This window comes from Rhyacophila brunnea, unplaced genomic scaffold, assembly GCF_057557595.1.
Source record: "Rhyacophila brunnea isolate RB1 unplaced genomic scaffold, BYU_Rbru_1.0 scaffold_149, whole genome shotgun sequence".
Lineage (NCBI taxonomy): Eukaryota > Metazoa > Arthropoda > Insecta > Trichoptera > Rhyacophilidae > Rhyacophila > Rhyacophila brunnea.
The window spans coordinates 432,515-451,554 of NW_028232805.1; the positions used below are offsets into that span (position 1 = coordinate 432,515).

The 19,040-nt window shown below is 33.2% G+C and overlaps 1 protein-coding gene and 1 pseudogene across 1 annotated transcript; one reads left to right on the plus strand and one right to left on the minus strand.

Annotated features, from left to right (window-relative positions):
• LOC147075349 (uncharacterized) overlaps positions 1 to 19,040 on the plus strand; it is a 248,195-nt pseudogene that overhangs the window by 79,777 nt on the left and 149,378 nt on the right.
• LOC147075356 (uncharacterized) lies at positions 15,751 to 18,312 on the minus strand. Its single transcript, XM_085942525.1, has one exon. It carries the CDS (start codon positions 18,310 to 18,312, stop codon positions 15,751 to 15,753), a length of 2,562 nt encoding a protein of 853 aa, XP_085798651.1.

Consider the following 19,040-nt stretch of genomic DNA (forward strand, 5'->3'; position numbering starts at 1 on the left):
CCTCATTACATCCGATTGCCTCTTTCTATGGATTTCTCTAAGAATCTGGGCAAAAGTCATTTGGGGAGAAAATTTTGAAAAAATTTTATTGAAAAATAGAATCCGTAAGTTTTGTATAAAATGCAACATTAGCTTTGAAAACATGCCATAAGGATATCTGGGTGGTTAATGCTGGATAGGCTTTGATAGATCAGAAAGCATATGGCATTGCATAGAACGTGGAAATATTTACAGGAATTTATTTTAATCATACTGTGGTTTCTAGGATCAACATAGGAAACACTATCGATCCTAGTACTTAATGGCATTATGTATAAAAAGGTATTCTTGATTAGTTAAAAACAGGATTTGGTTTTACGAGATAATTGGTCGATGACATAGGTTCAACCTCTAACAAATTTGGAGCTTTTAGTAGATATTTTTTGAACTATCATTGTACACAATCCCTTGATTTTGGCATTCTTAAGTGTATATATCTCAGAGTTTTTATGACCCTTATAGAATGGTTCTGAATTTTTGTAAAGAATGCAATAATCTACTATTTCCTAAATTTGAAAACGGTAGTTTTGAGCAGTCGTGCTTACGTTGTGAAATATCAACTCCATCATCAACCAACATTGTTTCCACAACTTATGCTACAATGCCAGAGGCTTCCAAAAACAAGCAATATTTTTTAAACGATGTAACACTGCCCAATTTGAATATGGCATGTGAAAGATGCCATAATGACCGATGTATTAGCTATATGCAGAAAAGTGATATAAAAGCACTTAATTCATTCTATATTTGTACAGCATGCCTTCATGAGTGGACGGAGAACACTGAAAATGATTAATCAAGTAAATAAGTGGTTATAAGATTAAGGTAAGTTATACCCCTGAAAATAATAAACTAATTTATTATACTTTTTCCAAGCATTGCATGTTGCATGAGTTTATTCTCCTCACAGAGCCAGCTTTAAACCAATCTAAATGTCTGTTTATTATTATCTGTGCACTCCCTTTGATTATATCAAATACATTTCCTCGTTTGTACTAACATCAATTTTAAAATAAGAATATTGAAAACACAATGAGGAGTCCAAATGTATAAATAAGTTGGATTTATTACTGAGACAATCCCAAAATACCAGTAAGTGGAGCTTCCGAGTCCCAAACAATTTCAAAAGTATCCTCTTTGGTATCAAGTACATCTACCAGCTCCTCAACCAATAAATTTCTTATTAATGGATTCTTATAAATGGACCCATTCAGCATGATTCTGATCTTGTCTGAACTATCCTTTCGCAGAAGTATAATTCCGGATAAAAGCGAGGCAATAATTGATTGATTTCGGCGTAAAATCAAAAAAACAATCTCCAAACGATCGGAGTTATTTCCCCCATCTATATCCTGAATATGCTCTAGCTCCTCAAATATTTCTGAAACTGAAGTATATTTCCTCTCAGGCCCAATATATGCTTCGATATGTCTATTCACAGTATCGTGAAATCTTAGCCCACCTGCCAGAACACTAACGGGCCTGTACTCTATTCCTTTGGAGATAATGTGTTGCTTCAAATCCAGATCAACTTCTGTTTTCTTGAGATTAGGTGAATCAAAGGCTCCCCACTCTGCATTTATCACCTTTGGCTGCCCATCAGCTTCATAGGTAAAGGAGGCATTACAGCCCGTTCCACAAACCAGCCCAATACAATACTTTTCATGATCATATCCAGAAATATATGTGGCAGTTGTATCATTTAATATTCCTATTATTTCCAAAGCCACTCCTCTTTTCATGCATTCTGTTTGCAGGTGCTTTCCAGGGTCTTCCCCTAGCCCGCTTACCTTAAAGCTAAATTCTTTTGTCATATGGAGCATTGTTGCTGATGCTATGGATGTTTGCTTTAAAGGATATGAAAATGTCAGGGTTGTCTTTATTACACCATATAATGTGTGGATGTATTCCTTTGGCTCCATCCCCGGACAGATATTGTTATTCAGACTATCATTAATTAACATGGTTTGGATATTGGCTTCATTTCCTAAACTTCTCCCCAGTGCGTTTTTTTCGTTCTCTACAATCTCCTCGATTCTGATACTATTTTTTGAAATTGTCCATGCCTTTTCCTCTATTTCGATCTTGGACAGAGTTATCATCTCATTCAAATATTCTTTAATGTGCTGGGACATCCATGAAAACACTGTTTCAGAGTAAACAAAATCCCTTGGAATGGTTATATTTTTCTGTGAAATAACCTTTACATAATTGCCTTTATGAAATATTTCGTCTCGACCCTTTTGAAAATCAATATGCCAATCCAATTTGCTCTTATCAATTTGAACAATTGCTAATTTGAGAGAACTTCCCCCCAAATCAATGCTAAGGTACGAATCATCGGATGTGGGGTTATCGAGATTTTTCCATAGCTTTTGGGGATCAACAAAGGTATCCAGAAAAGTTATTCTATCTTCTCTGGGGATTTCCCTTTTGATATGGTCTTTATAGTCCTCGGCAAGATTTAGTTTGTCGGCTTTCGAATATATGAGCTGGCTTTTAAAATTTTTGATCATCTTGGGGGTGTTTTATTAACTGCCGAAAATACCCATCACTTCGAATCAAAAAATGGAGTTAATTTGACATTTTTGCAAATTAAGAAACGAGAAAAAAATATTTTTCCAAGAATAAAATACGATTATTTTCTGTAATCGATACCGCCAGACCACAAATCTCCTATCATTTACTGGTATTTTATGTGGATACCCAATAATCTGAGGCTGATGTTTTGCATTAGCAGTGAATCAGCCTCATTATGATGTAGTAAAAGTTAAAGATAGATTATAGTAACTGATTTGAAGTAAAAATTTCAATATAATCTCTTAGATGGTAGATGCCTCCCCAAATAGAGTTTCTTTTACAAATTATTTATTTTTTTGTGTTCCCCCCAATGTCTGGTATGTTGATTCTGAAGTAATATGGCTGATTAAAGAGATATAATCTAAACCATCCTCTATACTATTCCCCAATTATTTCCAATGTATTTTCTAAATCGATTTTTCTTATCTTTAATCCTGTCCTTTGCAATTTTGTTAATAACACCTGGTATGTTCTCACATATCTCTTCTAAACCGTGTTTTACAGTTACTTTAAGTCGTTTCACTCCACCAACAACAATATATTGATTATTATTTGTAAATTCGGTATTGTTAATAATAAATCTTTCAAAGCCACATGGATTAATGCATGGAAATGAATTTTTAGAGGAGAGAGTGATTATGGAATTCAGTAAAAGCATATTAGTAGCAGATGTACAATAGATATCATCACTTATAACCTTTAAAAGTCTCCTATCATTAAATATCTTGGTATCAATGTCCTTAGCATTTGTTTTGGGCTCGATTACATTTTCGCTATTTATTTTCCTAATGCATACGCCTCTGAATTTATTTTTTTTGTTTCTCCCTAACTTTATAGATATGTCTTTTGGAATGTCCTTGATTTATAATGCTTGGATTTATATTAGAGTTATGATAAAACACATGTGCATTAATATCGTCTGTGTTATTTCTATTCTCATTCAACAATGGATCTGATTTCCACATTCCAGAGTGATTTAAACTAGCTTTAGTATTACTTTTTAATGATCCACCAGATAAGCAAGAATCTAGTTCAGAAGGATGTGAAATATTGTTTGAACTACTGGGAAGGGATGCATCATTAGATGAAATGTTAATCGAGGATCTTGTAGACTTGTCAGATTCTGGTGGTGCTAAAGAAGAAACAACAGAAGTTGGCAATGAATTAATTGGGAATGCTGCAGGTAACGACTCCTGTGAACTAACACCAATGCATTCATTATATATTTTTCGTTGAGAGATGCCATTGTTCATACGATTATTGCTTCTATTATCCATGGGTTGCCTGCTGTCCTGGTTAGTGAATTTATTATTCTTTTTATTGAGAGAAATTTGTTCCCCAATCACTGTTCCCTTTCCCAGATACTCACTGTCATGAATCAAAAGATAAATAAATGATTCTGGTCCTGTTGACAGGTCAGGATCATTTAAACGGCTATTGTGTGCCAATGCATGATTTCTAGTATAACTACCATGATGATTGCTGTCCAAAAAAGAGTTTTTATGCGGAGGAGATATTCTGATCTCCTCAGAGCTAGATATGCCATTAATAGCAATACCATTACAAACCCTTTCTATTTTTCCAGATTCCATAAAGGAATATGCCTTTAACACAAACACAGAATCAATCAAATTCACTTGGGCTAATTGGATCTCATAAGAACGTGAAATAAGATGCGACTCATCAGCATCACACTTATGGTTCCAGGTACCTATGCTTTTATGACCATTAAATTGACTTTCTCTGGCATTTGTATCCCTTCCAGCATCTGGCTCCAATTTCTCAGTGTCTAGCATGCCATGTCCGTCAACTGTTCCAGTTGTATGAGTTCCTTTACTATTTCTAGCCTTTGTTTTGATACTGGCTTCATCTATTAATACTGCATGCATGAAATGGATCCCATCCGATACTATCACATGCCCTACTCTAATATCAATTATAGCTATCACTATGCAGTATCGGACTACTTTAAGAATTTTAGTGTTTGTATTGCTGGATACCTTACCTAGTACAGCTTGGTCCGAAACTACTTGATGAAACCAAGAGGTTGAGTAGGAAAAAATCATTAAAAATGTTTGGGTAAAATAAAATGAAAAAACAAGTATTAATATGTTGAAAACAGCCAAATGGTATTTAACAGCTAGCAAAATCAAATATCGTCTACAAAATTACTTGAAATACATTGAGATATTGTTTTTTCGCTATCAAGATATCCCACTGATGTTCAATATCTTAGATATATGGTCAAATATTGAACTTTGATAGAATAAAGTAATATGTTGCAAAAAATACAGTGAATATTCGATAAGACCGAGAAATAAAATGTTATAAATGTATTATCTACTCACCACATCTTATATTTATTCTAAAAATTGGGCAAAGCCGGCATTTATCAGCACTTCATATGTTTTTAAGTAAATTGCTGGTAATCACATCTTAGATTATAGAGTTGAATGGTTGTTGATATCTCCTCTAAATTTTTTATCTTAGCCCTCACAATGACTTTAAAGATTTTTCTTGTTCCAAAGGAGACGATTTCAACCAATCAATTTGTTCCGAAGCAGAATCAACTAATAGTTAGTGCTACAAAGCTTAAAAAACCACATATCAATCCGAATGATCCCCAACCAATAGGGTTTACCATGGACATTAATAGATTTGTGTTCGAATCTTTCACAGATAGGCTTAGTCTCGGAGAATATACTACAGTGATTTTTAATCTGTTTAGGATCACAGAGGAACTACTATGTGCAATTCATCAGCACGATATTTGGAAATGTCCCAATGTATTTATTTATGTTGGTGACAGAGACAATACGGAACTACTACTTGAAAATGAAAGCTTTTTGAGACATTGTGGCTCGAAGTCTGTGGAATATCCGCTAATCAACCCTCCTTCTTCTATCATCTGTCTAAACGATGTCGTCAGTCACGGATCTATCCGAAGCACTGTTGTTTTTATAGAAATGAGGGATTTATCAGATGTAGAGCTGTTTGTATACAGTAATTTAGAATATAATCCACTTGAAATTATTTCTTTCAAGGTTGCTTCTGGAATGAGTCAGGGACAGAAGGAAGCTGGAAATGAACTAGAAACCACTACATATGAAAGTCTCTTGCATGAAATCCCGGAAAGGGATGGAATTATTATTTCATATGGATTTTTCTGTGACTATAAAAGATTTCTATTTGTCAATAATTCAAAGTTTGAATTTCTGAAGAAATATATGCAGTTTAAAAGCACACCTATTGCCATATCTTCCAAATATGACTGTGTCTTTACTGTATTTAATTCTGCCCTGGATGCACAATCTGTCTTGAATCCTGAAGAATATCAGTGCATAGTATTTGATTATATTAAGGGAATTGATTACAGTCGGTTCAAAGAGATTATTTGCTTTGATATTATTGAGAGTCTTGATCAACCCTGGCTTCTTAGAAGCAAGTTTATCAAAACATGGCCTTCGAGAAGCATAGATATTTCACCAGACTATTATGTGAGGTTTGTTGAAAAGAGACCAGCTATTCTAGAAAAGCTGAACGACTATATACGATATGTTTACAGTGGTAAAGGAAGATCCTTCAATATTGATGGATCATCATCAGGAATTAATAAGAAAACCTGTTTTGATGTTTTTCAAAGAGACACATTCGATGGTAATATCCTTCCTGCACATGTCAAGACAGTTGCAATAGGACAGTCTGTTTTTCCCATAAATAGCTCGAAATCCATTTTGGTTCAAGTAATTGCAGATTTAAGATCTTCACTGGGGAAATTGGATATCTTTCTAAAAAATGGTCTGAATTTAAATGAATACTATAGAAATGCAAGCTACACTGAGGATTTGGAGACAGGAAAGCCCCAATATAACAACAGGCTGAGGAGTGATGATTTTTTCGTTGGTGTTATTAAATTGGTTGGAGTGTTTGATTTGTTAGTTGTGAGTGATAAAGGGATCAAGAAAAAGAAGTGTATTAATGAATGTGCAGCTAGGGTAATTACCACTCTTTATGAGTTTGGTTTATTAGATGGCAATCTGAGAGTAAGGATAGAATCGATCTACAATGAATACAGAGATAATGGATTTAAAATTGATGGTATTCCAAGTGTTGAATCAGACACATGCTCATCCATGTGCTTGGATTTTATGGTGGCAACTCTTAGAAACATTGATAGGCTTCTAATATCAATTTTTGGATCACGAAATTTAAAGAGAATTCAATCTACTAAAAGGAAGATGATGGTGGAGGAGTTGGAAGATCTTAAGCAATCTATGATGAAGAAATTTGGGATGATACGGTATACTGAAGAAGAAAGATTGAAAGTGGTTCGAAGCAAATACAAAAAGAAGATAGCTATGGATATTGCAGTAGATAAGGCCAGATGTATGTTGGTGGTGAGGAGTGATTCAATGAAATTTTGTTGGGTCGATTCTGATGGTAATAAAATTGATTGTCCAGATGGTATGCCAAATTCAGAAGAAAACATTGATGGGAGTAGAGATTTCACCCCATTAGAGAAATTCATTGGTGAAGTTGATACAATTATAGATACTGGTTTGCAAAATCCAGAACATTCCGAGGAAAATCATGGATATTATACAGAAAGATGTCAATTTAAAAATACTGAATTTATTTGTGCCCTGGGGAATAAAAATATTAATTCTTGCAGTTTTAAAGTTGATGATGATGAAACCTCTGTTAATAATAATGTCTTTAAAGAAGCCTATGCTGTCGAATATAAAAATCTAAGCGTGATAGACTTGCCTGAGCATAATGGCACGGTTGAAGAACCAGAGTGTCCAGGTATCTCCAATTATGACTTCGATAAAAATGCATTCAGAAACTTCAACACCAATTCAGATATTTGCAAGCGAATAAAAGCTTCAGAAAATTCTATTGGGAGCATTGGACAAAATGGACATGGAACATCCAATGATTTTGATGAGAATGCCATCTCTAATATAATTGTCAGTAATGAAGCTTGTTCTACTCAAATAGTTGAAGGCTCCTTCTCAGACAATGAAAATTTATCAGAATCAACAATTAAAACACAGTTCCAAAAAAATCCAGCGAAAATGTCTCATATCTCATTAAACTTCACACGACCATCCAAAGTTCTTGCTCTTTACACATTTTCTAATTCCGAAACAGGCGTTCTTTGTGGTGAATCATTCACAAGCACTATGTTTGTAGAAAATACTGCCATAACATATAATTCCACGAAACTGTTTTCCCATGAAGAGTTAGCACTGATTGAACTGTATCAGTACATATTCTTCAAAACATTCTCTACCAATCACCCTCCAGGTACTGATGCTAAATCTTGCTTTTATTTTGCGGTTCCACTGGATTCAAAGAACAAAATTGACTATCAATATCTTCGAGAAATCACAGAGCATTTTGTAAGCAAGAATATTTTAGAGTTTGAGAACTCTCCAAATACGACTAGATCACTGAAGCAGCATCTCATTTGGGACTTGAATTTAAGGAATTTTGTTGTTTATGATACTGAATTTGAAAAGTGTTTGGAAGAGTCTTTTCGTCCAAAGGGAAGCCTGGATGCTAATAAAGCAAGTCATGTGCCCGATACAATTAACCTGCTAAATTCCTCAGTAAAGCAAGACAAGGAGGATACAATTTCTCGTAAGATTAACCAACCGCCCACCTTTTATTTTGAACTTGATCATGCAATGGAAACCATCCTAAAGACCGCCCCAGCCAACGTAAATACCTTCAAAGAGTATTTTGAACATAAAAACTCAATGGAATTATGTAATAAAACTGGAAGAGGAATTTACAAAGGAATCATATTTAACCATATAATTGCGAGAATTGGAAAGAACCTGAACAGCAATGGCAAAGTTGAGCGGAGCTGTGACTATAGTAATTTGGAAAATGTTAATAGAGAACTATTTTTAAAAGAAGTTGGGTTTATTACTCCTGTGAAATCATCAATTATTTATGAAATACTTAATTTCCCGATAAACTTTTATAGACTCCAAAATGCCTGTTTGCTCAATCAATTTAGAAATGAGTTTGGTCTTCAGCTTTGCAACCTGAATGGGTCATCACAATGTCGTAATGAGCGTCTAACCTCTGGTTCGTTACTGCTCCAAGCACTTACACCTCCAGCTGTGAGTCCGACACACAACTATGAGAATTTAGAATTCCTCGGAGATATTGTCTTGAAGTATATCGCCACAAACTTTTTGGTTTTGAAGAAGCTCAATGATGGTATCCTGGAGAGAACTGACATAGACTCCAAATCAGATTTGTTTGGAAGTATTGTCGGGGATATTGTACAGGCTAAAGATTGGTATATTAGCAACAAGATACTTTCTACTCTGTGTATTGTAAATCGCATTGATAAATATATCTTAAAGTCCTTTGTGAAGAAGAACTTCTTTCCTCCGAATTTGATTGAAGATTCAGAATTGGAGAAATATAGGGATTACTTTGGTGTAAGGAATATGTTTACTACCCAAAATTACCAAGTCATCAGTGGAAACCATCGGGATTTTGATGATTATCAAGGTCTAGTAGATCATAGAAAGGATATTAAACTATATGCAGATGTTGTTGAAGCAATTACCGGGGCTATATTTCTAGAAAGCGATTTGAGGTCTGTAATTGTATGGTTTTACAGAATTGGAATGTTTGAGGCAGCATCTGGTGGTAGTAAAAGGTATAATTGCCATATAAGCATCGATGATTTCAGAAACAGGAAAATAGAAAATGATATGTCTGAAGTTTCATTTGTAACGTCGATATTTCCATTTAAATTTGTGAATAATGTGGAGTTTTTGAGCCAGATTAGTAGTGAGGAAATTGATCAGCTGCAACTTACCTTAGGATATAATTTTATAAATTTGTCTCATATTGAAAAGGCCCTCGTACATCCATCATACACCTCGAAGATAACCTCCAATGACCATTTTAATGTTTTGGAGCTTATAGGAGACTCCGTATTGGATTTGGTTGTTGCGAAGATGCTGTTTGATGACAAGCGTCATTTAACTCCGTTGGATCTCCATAGTACCAAAAAATCCTATGTTAATAACAATAGTTTGGGCTCCATAGTTAGGAACACATGTATTGTCAAATTGTTGAAAAGAAATGCTCCTATAGGTGCTAAGGGCTACGGCGACATTTTTGAGGCCATTGTTGGTGCTATATTGGTTGATCTAAACTGGGATTTCAAAAAATTTGAAGATGTTTATAGCTACAAAATTAAACAATTAGTTGATGAGCATCAACAGGAAATCAACTATAATTAACTGAATGAATAAATACCAAATTGGTCATACATTGAAATTTAATGAGCAGTTCTGCAGCTTAATGTCGAATTAGCACCCACAACTATATTTTGTTTGTATTTTATAAGCTAGCTGAATATAATCAATAGTCGAAGATTTATGTTTTCTTGCATATTTCAGAAATTTTGTCGAAGATATCTTCTGGAATGATCGTCAATTCAAACTGAAGTAGATTCTTCAGTAAATCAATGAGAATCTCGATATTATCTGGCTTATGATCAATAATTGGAAATATGGTGGGAACAAGAATCACAATGCTATCAGCAATTGCCATACGGGTTACTTTACAATTCGTATCCAATCTATTGATTATGTCTTTAATTTCTAAGAATAATTTCTGCTCATCTTCGGTTAATGTATAAAACAAAGCATATATGAGCATTACCTTATCCAACGATCCTTCAGCAATGGCCTGTACGACATTTTCTAAGATGGCCATATCAAATAGCCCTCTCATTGTGACTCTTATGAAATACTTTAGTCCAGATACAAGCTCATGAATATTCTGGTCTTCATATTCAATATTAAGGTCACTCTCAAGCAGTTTTGCAATTCCATGAATTTTCCCACAAATACCAACCTTCCTAAAAAGTCCGACTTCTCCCAGGCCATTTTTTTTAATATATCCTATCACATTGAAAACATTTTGAGGTATCTGTTGGGGATGTATTTGACCATTATTGTTTGTTTTCAATAATACAGTACAATACCTTCTAAAATCTTCGTCATAAAATTGTCTTTTGCCTTGCTGGTATCCCATTTAAGGAGTAGTTTGTGTTGTTTTTTGAAAAATAAAAACACCTCCCAACAACACATATTATACAAACTCATAAAACTGACGTGTAAATTCATTCCATATATTCTATGACATGGTGATTCATTAAATAAATGATGAAAAGTTAATTTCTTTGAAGCAATAAAAAAGTTTGTGGAATTTGGTACCAAATTTAGAGTCTTTTATAAAAGTAAACAATCCAATTAAATTAAAATATCTTTGATTCGCACAGTGAACAACAGTATTCTACTAGGTTTTAAGTCTTCAAAGTGGTTTAATATAAAATATTTTTTGATATTTCTACAACGTATTGTTTCTTAACAGCTTACTTGGTTATATATTATTTTGGAATGTGATGTGATTGGTGGTATGCTTTCATAAAGATTATATTATAACTTAAATATGTAGGGAATAAGCAACATTTGCTGGTATTTAAATTCTTCATGATAAAGCTACCCAAATCAAAACTTAATTTGGCATTCCCATATATAATAGAGGATATTTATGTCTTCTATCTGACCTATTTTATATTTCCATTAGTTAATGTGAAAGCAAATTTGAACTTCTTGTGTAAATAGCCATATCATGGTTTTTATGCTTTCATAATTTAATAAATATTTATTCTATCTTATTTGCTAGAAATCTTTTCTTGGAATTGTTAATTTTTGAACTTATTGGGATATATTCCATTTACAATCAGAAGTTTTCCAGGACAGTACGTCCCATATTATATATACTAGGATATTGAGTGAATTGCTCTTGACTTGATACCAACCAAATTATGTTTTGTGTGTAATGTATATGATTAAAAACCTTTCTCAAAATATATCATAATAATTTTATTCTTATTATAATATTTTTCAAAAAATACGAAGTATTTATAAATGCTTTAGTTTAAATATATTGAGTATTTTAATAGTGTTTGATATTTAGGAAAGACTATAGAACTATAGACGGCATGAATATATGCAGTATAATTTAATCAAAAGTCAAAAGGTTTAAATATACCTCTGTATTTGCTGTAAAAGATTGTATTGTAACTTGTTATGGTTCAAAATTATAAACTATACCATAATATAACTAATTTCATAATTCTTATGGCTATAGTAAACAATTAAGAGATATATTTGAAAATATTTTGTATAATTCGATATGTAATGTGAATATCAAATCCGATTTTCTCTCAGTCTAAATATGTAGGATTGATATTAGAACATATAATATTGAGAATGAAAAATTAGAAAGTATGCTTGAGTTTTTGATATATTGTGTTTAGATTTCATTGTATAGGTCTTAATCCAATGCTATTGTTTTCCTTAAATCTGAATATCAATTGTCTTGACTGTATCATCTCATCAATGTAAACATATCAATTTATTCAAAATTGATATGTTTACATTGATATCTTTTAATTTAATTACTTCCAGAAAGATAATCGGCATTCCACAATTTATATTCTAAGTTACGATACTAACCGTGGGGTGATTATATTGAATACTGAATATCCAAATATATAATTCTATGATTGTTCATCTTAATAATAAATAAAGGAAGTATTCAATCAAATTTAAAAAGAAATACAAGATTAATTACTTCGGTGCAAAAATCATTAAATATTCTAATGCTGATTCATCATATAATTTAGAAATGCCATCAACTAACATGGTCAAACTGAGTGATGAAATGAAAGAATTGCGATGGAATGTGCACAATTGTAAACTTGCATCATAATAGCCTTATTGGCACTTTAAAACTTAATTATGGAATAGAATTGTTTAATAGGGTTTACAACATATATATTCAAATGTAGATTATAGCATATAATGTATAATCTGGATTAAAATGGTTAAGGAGTATAATATTACCGAACATATTTTCATTTGTAAGCTTGGAATGATGTGGTAACAATAATCTTATTATAAAGAAGTAATTGATCTTATGTATGAAAGATACTTCATTTCTTATTAAAGGGTAAATATAATACAACAATTAGTTTTTCAACGAATATAGTTATGCTCCATAATTGTCTGCTAGAGGTAATTATATATTTTTTAAATAGTATATTAATTTGTCGATTTAATAAAATGAATATACAATATATTATGAAGTAACATATCATACAAACTTAGATTGAGAATATACTTTAGAAGGATTGATTATTTAGTAGTTTGTATTTGTATAGAGGCTCTCATATGACTAATGAAATTAGACTGTAATTAAAGTTTGTATCATTTATTGAAGAATATATTTATCATTCACATTTGATATTTACAAATGCTATATTGAAAACATTAGTAGATTTTGTTTGTGTATAGATCACTTCATACAGCCTGTTCATTACTTTCTCAAAAGTTTCTTGATCATATCGGTCATAAATACTTGTTATTAGACATATCAACTTTAGGTAGAATCTCCCTCTCATTGAACAAACTTTACTAATTATCTTATAAGTATTCTGTAAATTAATATAGTAAATAATACATTTCGGAGTTTTGATTGTAGTTTCTTATTGGTATAATACCTCTCTAAACAACATATGAACTGTGCATAATGGTTATGTTGAGAAATCTATATCAATTTAAATCACAGAAATTATCGAGTTAAACTTATCCTATTACCACTACTCCATACCACAGAATGTATTCTTAACCACAAGTTGTTAATTGATAGCTATTTTATGAATTGTAGTCCATAAAATTATAATTGTTGGAATTAAGGTAAATATGTATAATTCAAGAATGACTCCATACCAAGCAATATATGTTTGAAATTCTAGATATCAAGGTTAAATCGTTTAAGACTTTTGTATTGGATAGAGGATTGTATCTCAAAATTAATGTAAATATATCTTGTAGAATAGTTAATTTTAAAAGAACTACATGACTGAAATACTTTGCAGATATATTTCACAAAGAATGACTATCTCCAGATTCCAATGCTATAATCTGAAGCTACTGATAGTACATGAAATTATGAGGCTTGAGATATCTTTAAATTCACAATATTCTATATGGATCGTTAAGACACTATTCAAACACATTAGTATTTATAACGATTTATATCTGCTAGTAATTATTAGCTAACCTTTGTACCTTGCAGCTCTCAAAAATCGAAATGTACTGTTATTTATAAAAATTATTTTGTCAAATTGATGAAATATTAATAATGAAATTGAATCGTGATGGTAATAGAGAAAGTATCAAATATTTTCTAGCGAACTGTGTTGATAGTTATTTACTTTATATTGCCATTGTTCACAAATAATGGGAGATGTATCATGATAGTGCTTGGATATTATAACCTATGAATAAATATGTTAGAATTGAAATCTTAGAACAGGCTTTGTTCAATTAAGTTTACAATTTTAGTTTGGTTTCATTAGATGTTGCTAGGTTTCGAAGGCATTTGTATAACTGATTATAATTACTATACTATCGAATTATTTTATTCTATTTTAATCAAAATCTTATAAAATTTTAAAAGATGTAGAAAGTCAGACAGATTTTGCAAACAATCAAGTTCTATATATCATTGAATAAATTTGGCAGAATTACCATCTGTTGTTGTAGTATGCTGTAGTTTAAATCTCATCATTCTTACTAAGTTTGGTACATCAATTATAGCTCAATAATATGGAGTTTCATATTTTGAACAGATAATGCCATAAAAATGGAACCATTACGATTAGTAAATGATGCATTTTAGTCATTGATTGAGTCTATATTTGCAGGTTTTGGTTTGAAATAGTATTTTTATGGCATAAGTTGATTTATTAAACAATCCAATAGGTATGATCATCTCAGTGGTAAAAATCTTCAACTAGACATAGCTAAATATTTTAAAATAATTTGTAACAACTATGATAGCATCATAGATTGAGAGAAAGTGTTGTGTTGTTGAATACTTTTGAATTTTGCAGAAATTGATTTCAAAAAAGATCGGATTTTATTGAATGTAAAGGGATGTAAGTTATCATCAACATCCTTGAAAGAATATGTTTATAAGCATTTTGAATTTTCTATTCATGACCAATCGTTTCAATATATAGTTTTAAATCAGCTCGATAGATTTAAGATTTTAACAAAATATCTACATTCTAAGAATTACTTAATGTAGTTTAAATATATATATTTACTATGAGCAAATGATAGAATATTTTATACATTCTATCTCAATCATCTAAAACATATGTGTATATGGTCAAAAATTATTACATTTCGATCAATTCCATCCACATTCTTATATTTTATTTTAAAATGGTTCACAAAGCTAAAATTATTGTTGTATCTTGCATCTTTATATAAGTGAATCTATAATCCTATATATTGGACAATTGTGTAAAATACATATTCAGAGTAAATCACCAAGTGTCAATTCCTCTTATACTTTAGATCTCTTGAGAATTTTCTTTTTAAACGTATTTTATCAAAACAAAGCTTGAATTGTTATGTAATATTGGGACAATAATCATTTGGTTTAGTCATTTCCAGATATGAGCAGTATACAGAAAACATGGATAAGTATACTACAGCATAGCAAGGAAACAGAAAGATTTAATGAGACCTTCCATAAAGAAGAAATAATTTGGTAAATATAATCCACAAGTAGCTAGTATAAACAATTGCAGTAGAACACCAGCTTTATAATATTTCAGGTTTACTTGATTTATTTTATCAACTTAATCTGGTGATTAAGCCTTGACTTAGTAAAGAATGGACTAACAGGCAAGAATTCTCCTGGAACTAGAAATCTTAGTCTTTTATTCATCAAATGGAAAAATAGAATATCTCCTTTTCATTGTTATTCTTTCCAAACTGAATTTATCATCTACAGAGTATTTTGCAGGTATGGCAAGCTCTGCACCAGTCTCATTCATTGTGTATTTTCTAACACCATCGATTTCTGTAAAGTATATCATGGGGTAATTTTTCAAAAGATTGATAATGATGCAAAATAAGAATCAAGTGTTGATATTAAAAAGAGAAACCACTATACAAAAGAATAAAGCAATAAATAATGTTTCCTAAAGTTTATTACCTAAATTTTATCGAAATACTCTTCAGGATCCAGCTTGGTGTTGGTTTTCTTATAAGTCCTGACCTTCTCAACAATCTTGAACATAATTGACTGTTCTTTATCCATGGAACCTGGGCAGATGGCATAGTGTGAGAATACTAGTGAGAAAGTAGCCATACCCCTTGATGCTTCCCTAAGTGCCTTGTTTATTCCAAAGGATTCAGAAACCGGCACAAAACCTGCAACATTGGCAACATTGTTTTCTGTAGAGCTTCCTTCGGTGTACCCCCTTCGGTTTTTTAGAACATTCTCACATCCAGATTGGTAACTTTCCGGTACTGCAATGTTACATGAGAACATTGGCTCATATAGGATAGGCGATGATGACAAGACCAAACCACGTATGAGATTCTCAACAGGTCTTACCATCTGATTGGCTCCTCTGTGGATTGAATCTGCATGCAGCACCAAATCAGTTAGATTGAATCTGCATCCTTTGATGGTCTCCCCAACCATCGGCCCCTCCTTGGTTGCCATTCTGAATCCCTCTGCAATGTGCTCCTTCACCTCATTAAGATACTGAATACCCTTGGTTTCGTCTACCATAATGTTTGTAGGATCAACTTCCGGTGCAAAGAACAAGATTTTCTTAATCCAATCATCATCCATCCCGAGGACATCCCTAAACTTAGCAACCCTCTCTTTGGGATCTCGAGAGATCAGTCGTTCCATATTCTCGACAATCTCATCATCGAGTGGCTCTGAGGTCATATAAACTCTGTTGTGTCTGTTGGATGACTTGGACATTCTTGGTGTTTCACAGGCACCAGACAATCCCTCATAGTACTTCACCTGAGGCTCCTCCACTGTAAATTCACACTTGGCATAGAATTCCTTGAGATCCGACAGAATAATCTCCAAATGTAACTCTCCAGCACAAGCTATAGTGGCTTGACCTTGGGCATTCGACTCAATAACACAAAGCGGATCAGATTTGGCCAACTTCTCCAAACCCTCCTTGAAATGGCTCAAGTCTTTGGAGTTTTTGGGTGCAACTGCAACTTTCACCACTGGACTGACTGAAAACTTCATTGTCTTGATATTATACCCATGTTGCACACTGGTTATGGTACCTGTCTTCTTGAGAAACCCCTCTACCCCAACCAGCCCAACAATATTTCCTGCAGGACAGTCTGGAATAGAACTACTGCCTCTTCCCATCATAACACAGACCTTAGATATATTCCTCAGAACCACATTTGGATTGTTCTTGGCCTCGGGATCCGGCAGATAGTTTGGATTCTGGACATAGAGCTTCGTGTTTGGTTTCAAATTTCCTGAAAATATTCTACCAAATGCCACAAACCCATTGGAGCCATCTGGAATCATTTTTGAAATATAAATAGTGACTGGTACATCGTCAGCAGAAGAGCAAACCTTAATTGCATTGTATGTTTCATCATTGGCTGGGCCAGTATACAGATGATCTGCTCTAAGTGCTTGGCTCTTGTGTGGATTGGGAAGCTTAAGAATAATTTGCTCCAAAAGACACTCAGCTGCTGGTAGCCAGGTTTTAAAGACAAGTTTAAACAATTGCTTGCCTTTTCCATTAAGATCAATAGAACTGAAATCAATCCCAAACTTTCCAAGATACTCCTTGATCTCTTCTATTTTTCCATCAAAACACATATCCTTGACCTTGTAAATTGGTCCGAGGATAAACATCTCAAATGGACTTTTCTTACCCTTTGGGATTTGCTCTCCATTCTTTAGCTTTTCAAACTTGTACTCTGATGCAAATTCGTCATCAAAGTCACAATATACCTTCATCGACCACAGAATACTTGTAAACTTTCTCTCCTTTTCAAAGGTATGTGTTTTCTTATAGTTTAGATAGAAGCGAGCAAATTTGCTCAAGGTAAATCCCCATCCCTGCAATCCTGAACAGAACGATATTTCATTCTGTCTCGGGTCTAGCGACTTAACATATGTTCGGTCTCCCAAAATCGTCTCCAACTTCGCATTGAAACTTTCTATTCTTCGCTTAAAAACATCGTAGAGCTCCTTTTCATCATATCCCAACTCCAAAATCGCCCTGTCCATTTTGTTCAAAACTAAAGTTGGCTGGATTCTTTCATCGATAGCCTGTCGCAAGACTGTTTCTGTTTGAACACAGATCCCATCAACACAGTCCACAACAACCAGGGCACCATCGGTTACTCTTAGCGCTGCCGTAACCTCACTCGAGAAATCTACATGCCCAGGTGAATCAATCAGGTTGATCAAGAACTCTGTTCCGTTGACATCTTCGGGCGCCGCATACGCATCCATTACTTCCTTGTTTATGTTGAAACTCATAGACACTGCTGTTGACTTAATTGTAATACCCCTCTCCTGTTCATCCTTTCTCGTATCCATGTACCTGCCACCATTGCTTTCCTTATTTGCAATACGTGCCTTAATCAGTAGACAATCTGTCAGCGTACTCTTTCCATGATCTACGTGTGCAATTACTGAAATATTACGAATATTCTTCGTATTTCTCATTAACTCGTGAATCTTTTGAGTCTGGAAATCGACCATTGGGGTAAATTTTTTACAAAAAATTTATTGAAAAACAAACCAGTTTATCAACAAAAAACTAACCAGCCCAAGAAGAATTCCAAATTTTAGACCCTGGCCATCTTGGTGATTTAGTGATATTTTTGTACATAAGACTGGCTTTGGCTAGTAAATCTCTCTTTCATATTTTTTATTACCTTAATAAAGAATAAATAGTTTATTAAAAGATTGACGAGTTAGGGCATGAAATCAACGCATGGTATTTTCTCATATAATGTTATTCACAAACTTATTGTGGCTCATAACTCCCTGCCCATCCTCTTGTTATTTTTCACTTTTATTGTTTTTCCAACCCTTCATGGAACAACTCAATTGTCGATTAAATAGCCTAAGTTCAGATTTTACAGAGCAGAGTATTGTAAGTGGATATTCTGATGGATCCATTCGGGTGTTTTCCACATCAAATCTCCCCAGCAATGATAATGGAAATCCTCTGTTAAGGGTGAATCTCCACCAGCATTCTTTTCCTATTACCAAAGTTTCCTTTGTTGGGAAGTTGGATGCATTTATATCCAGTGATTTCGGAGGAAACATTATAATCTGGAGGGGAAATAGAACAACATTCACGCCTGTATTTCAGAAGCAAATTGTATGTGGCCCGATATATGATTTTGATGTTAGAGAAGTGATTGAACAAGATAGCCAGACCAATGGTTCTGTTTCAAAGTCTTCGATTGCAATATTTCTGG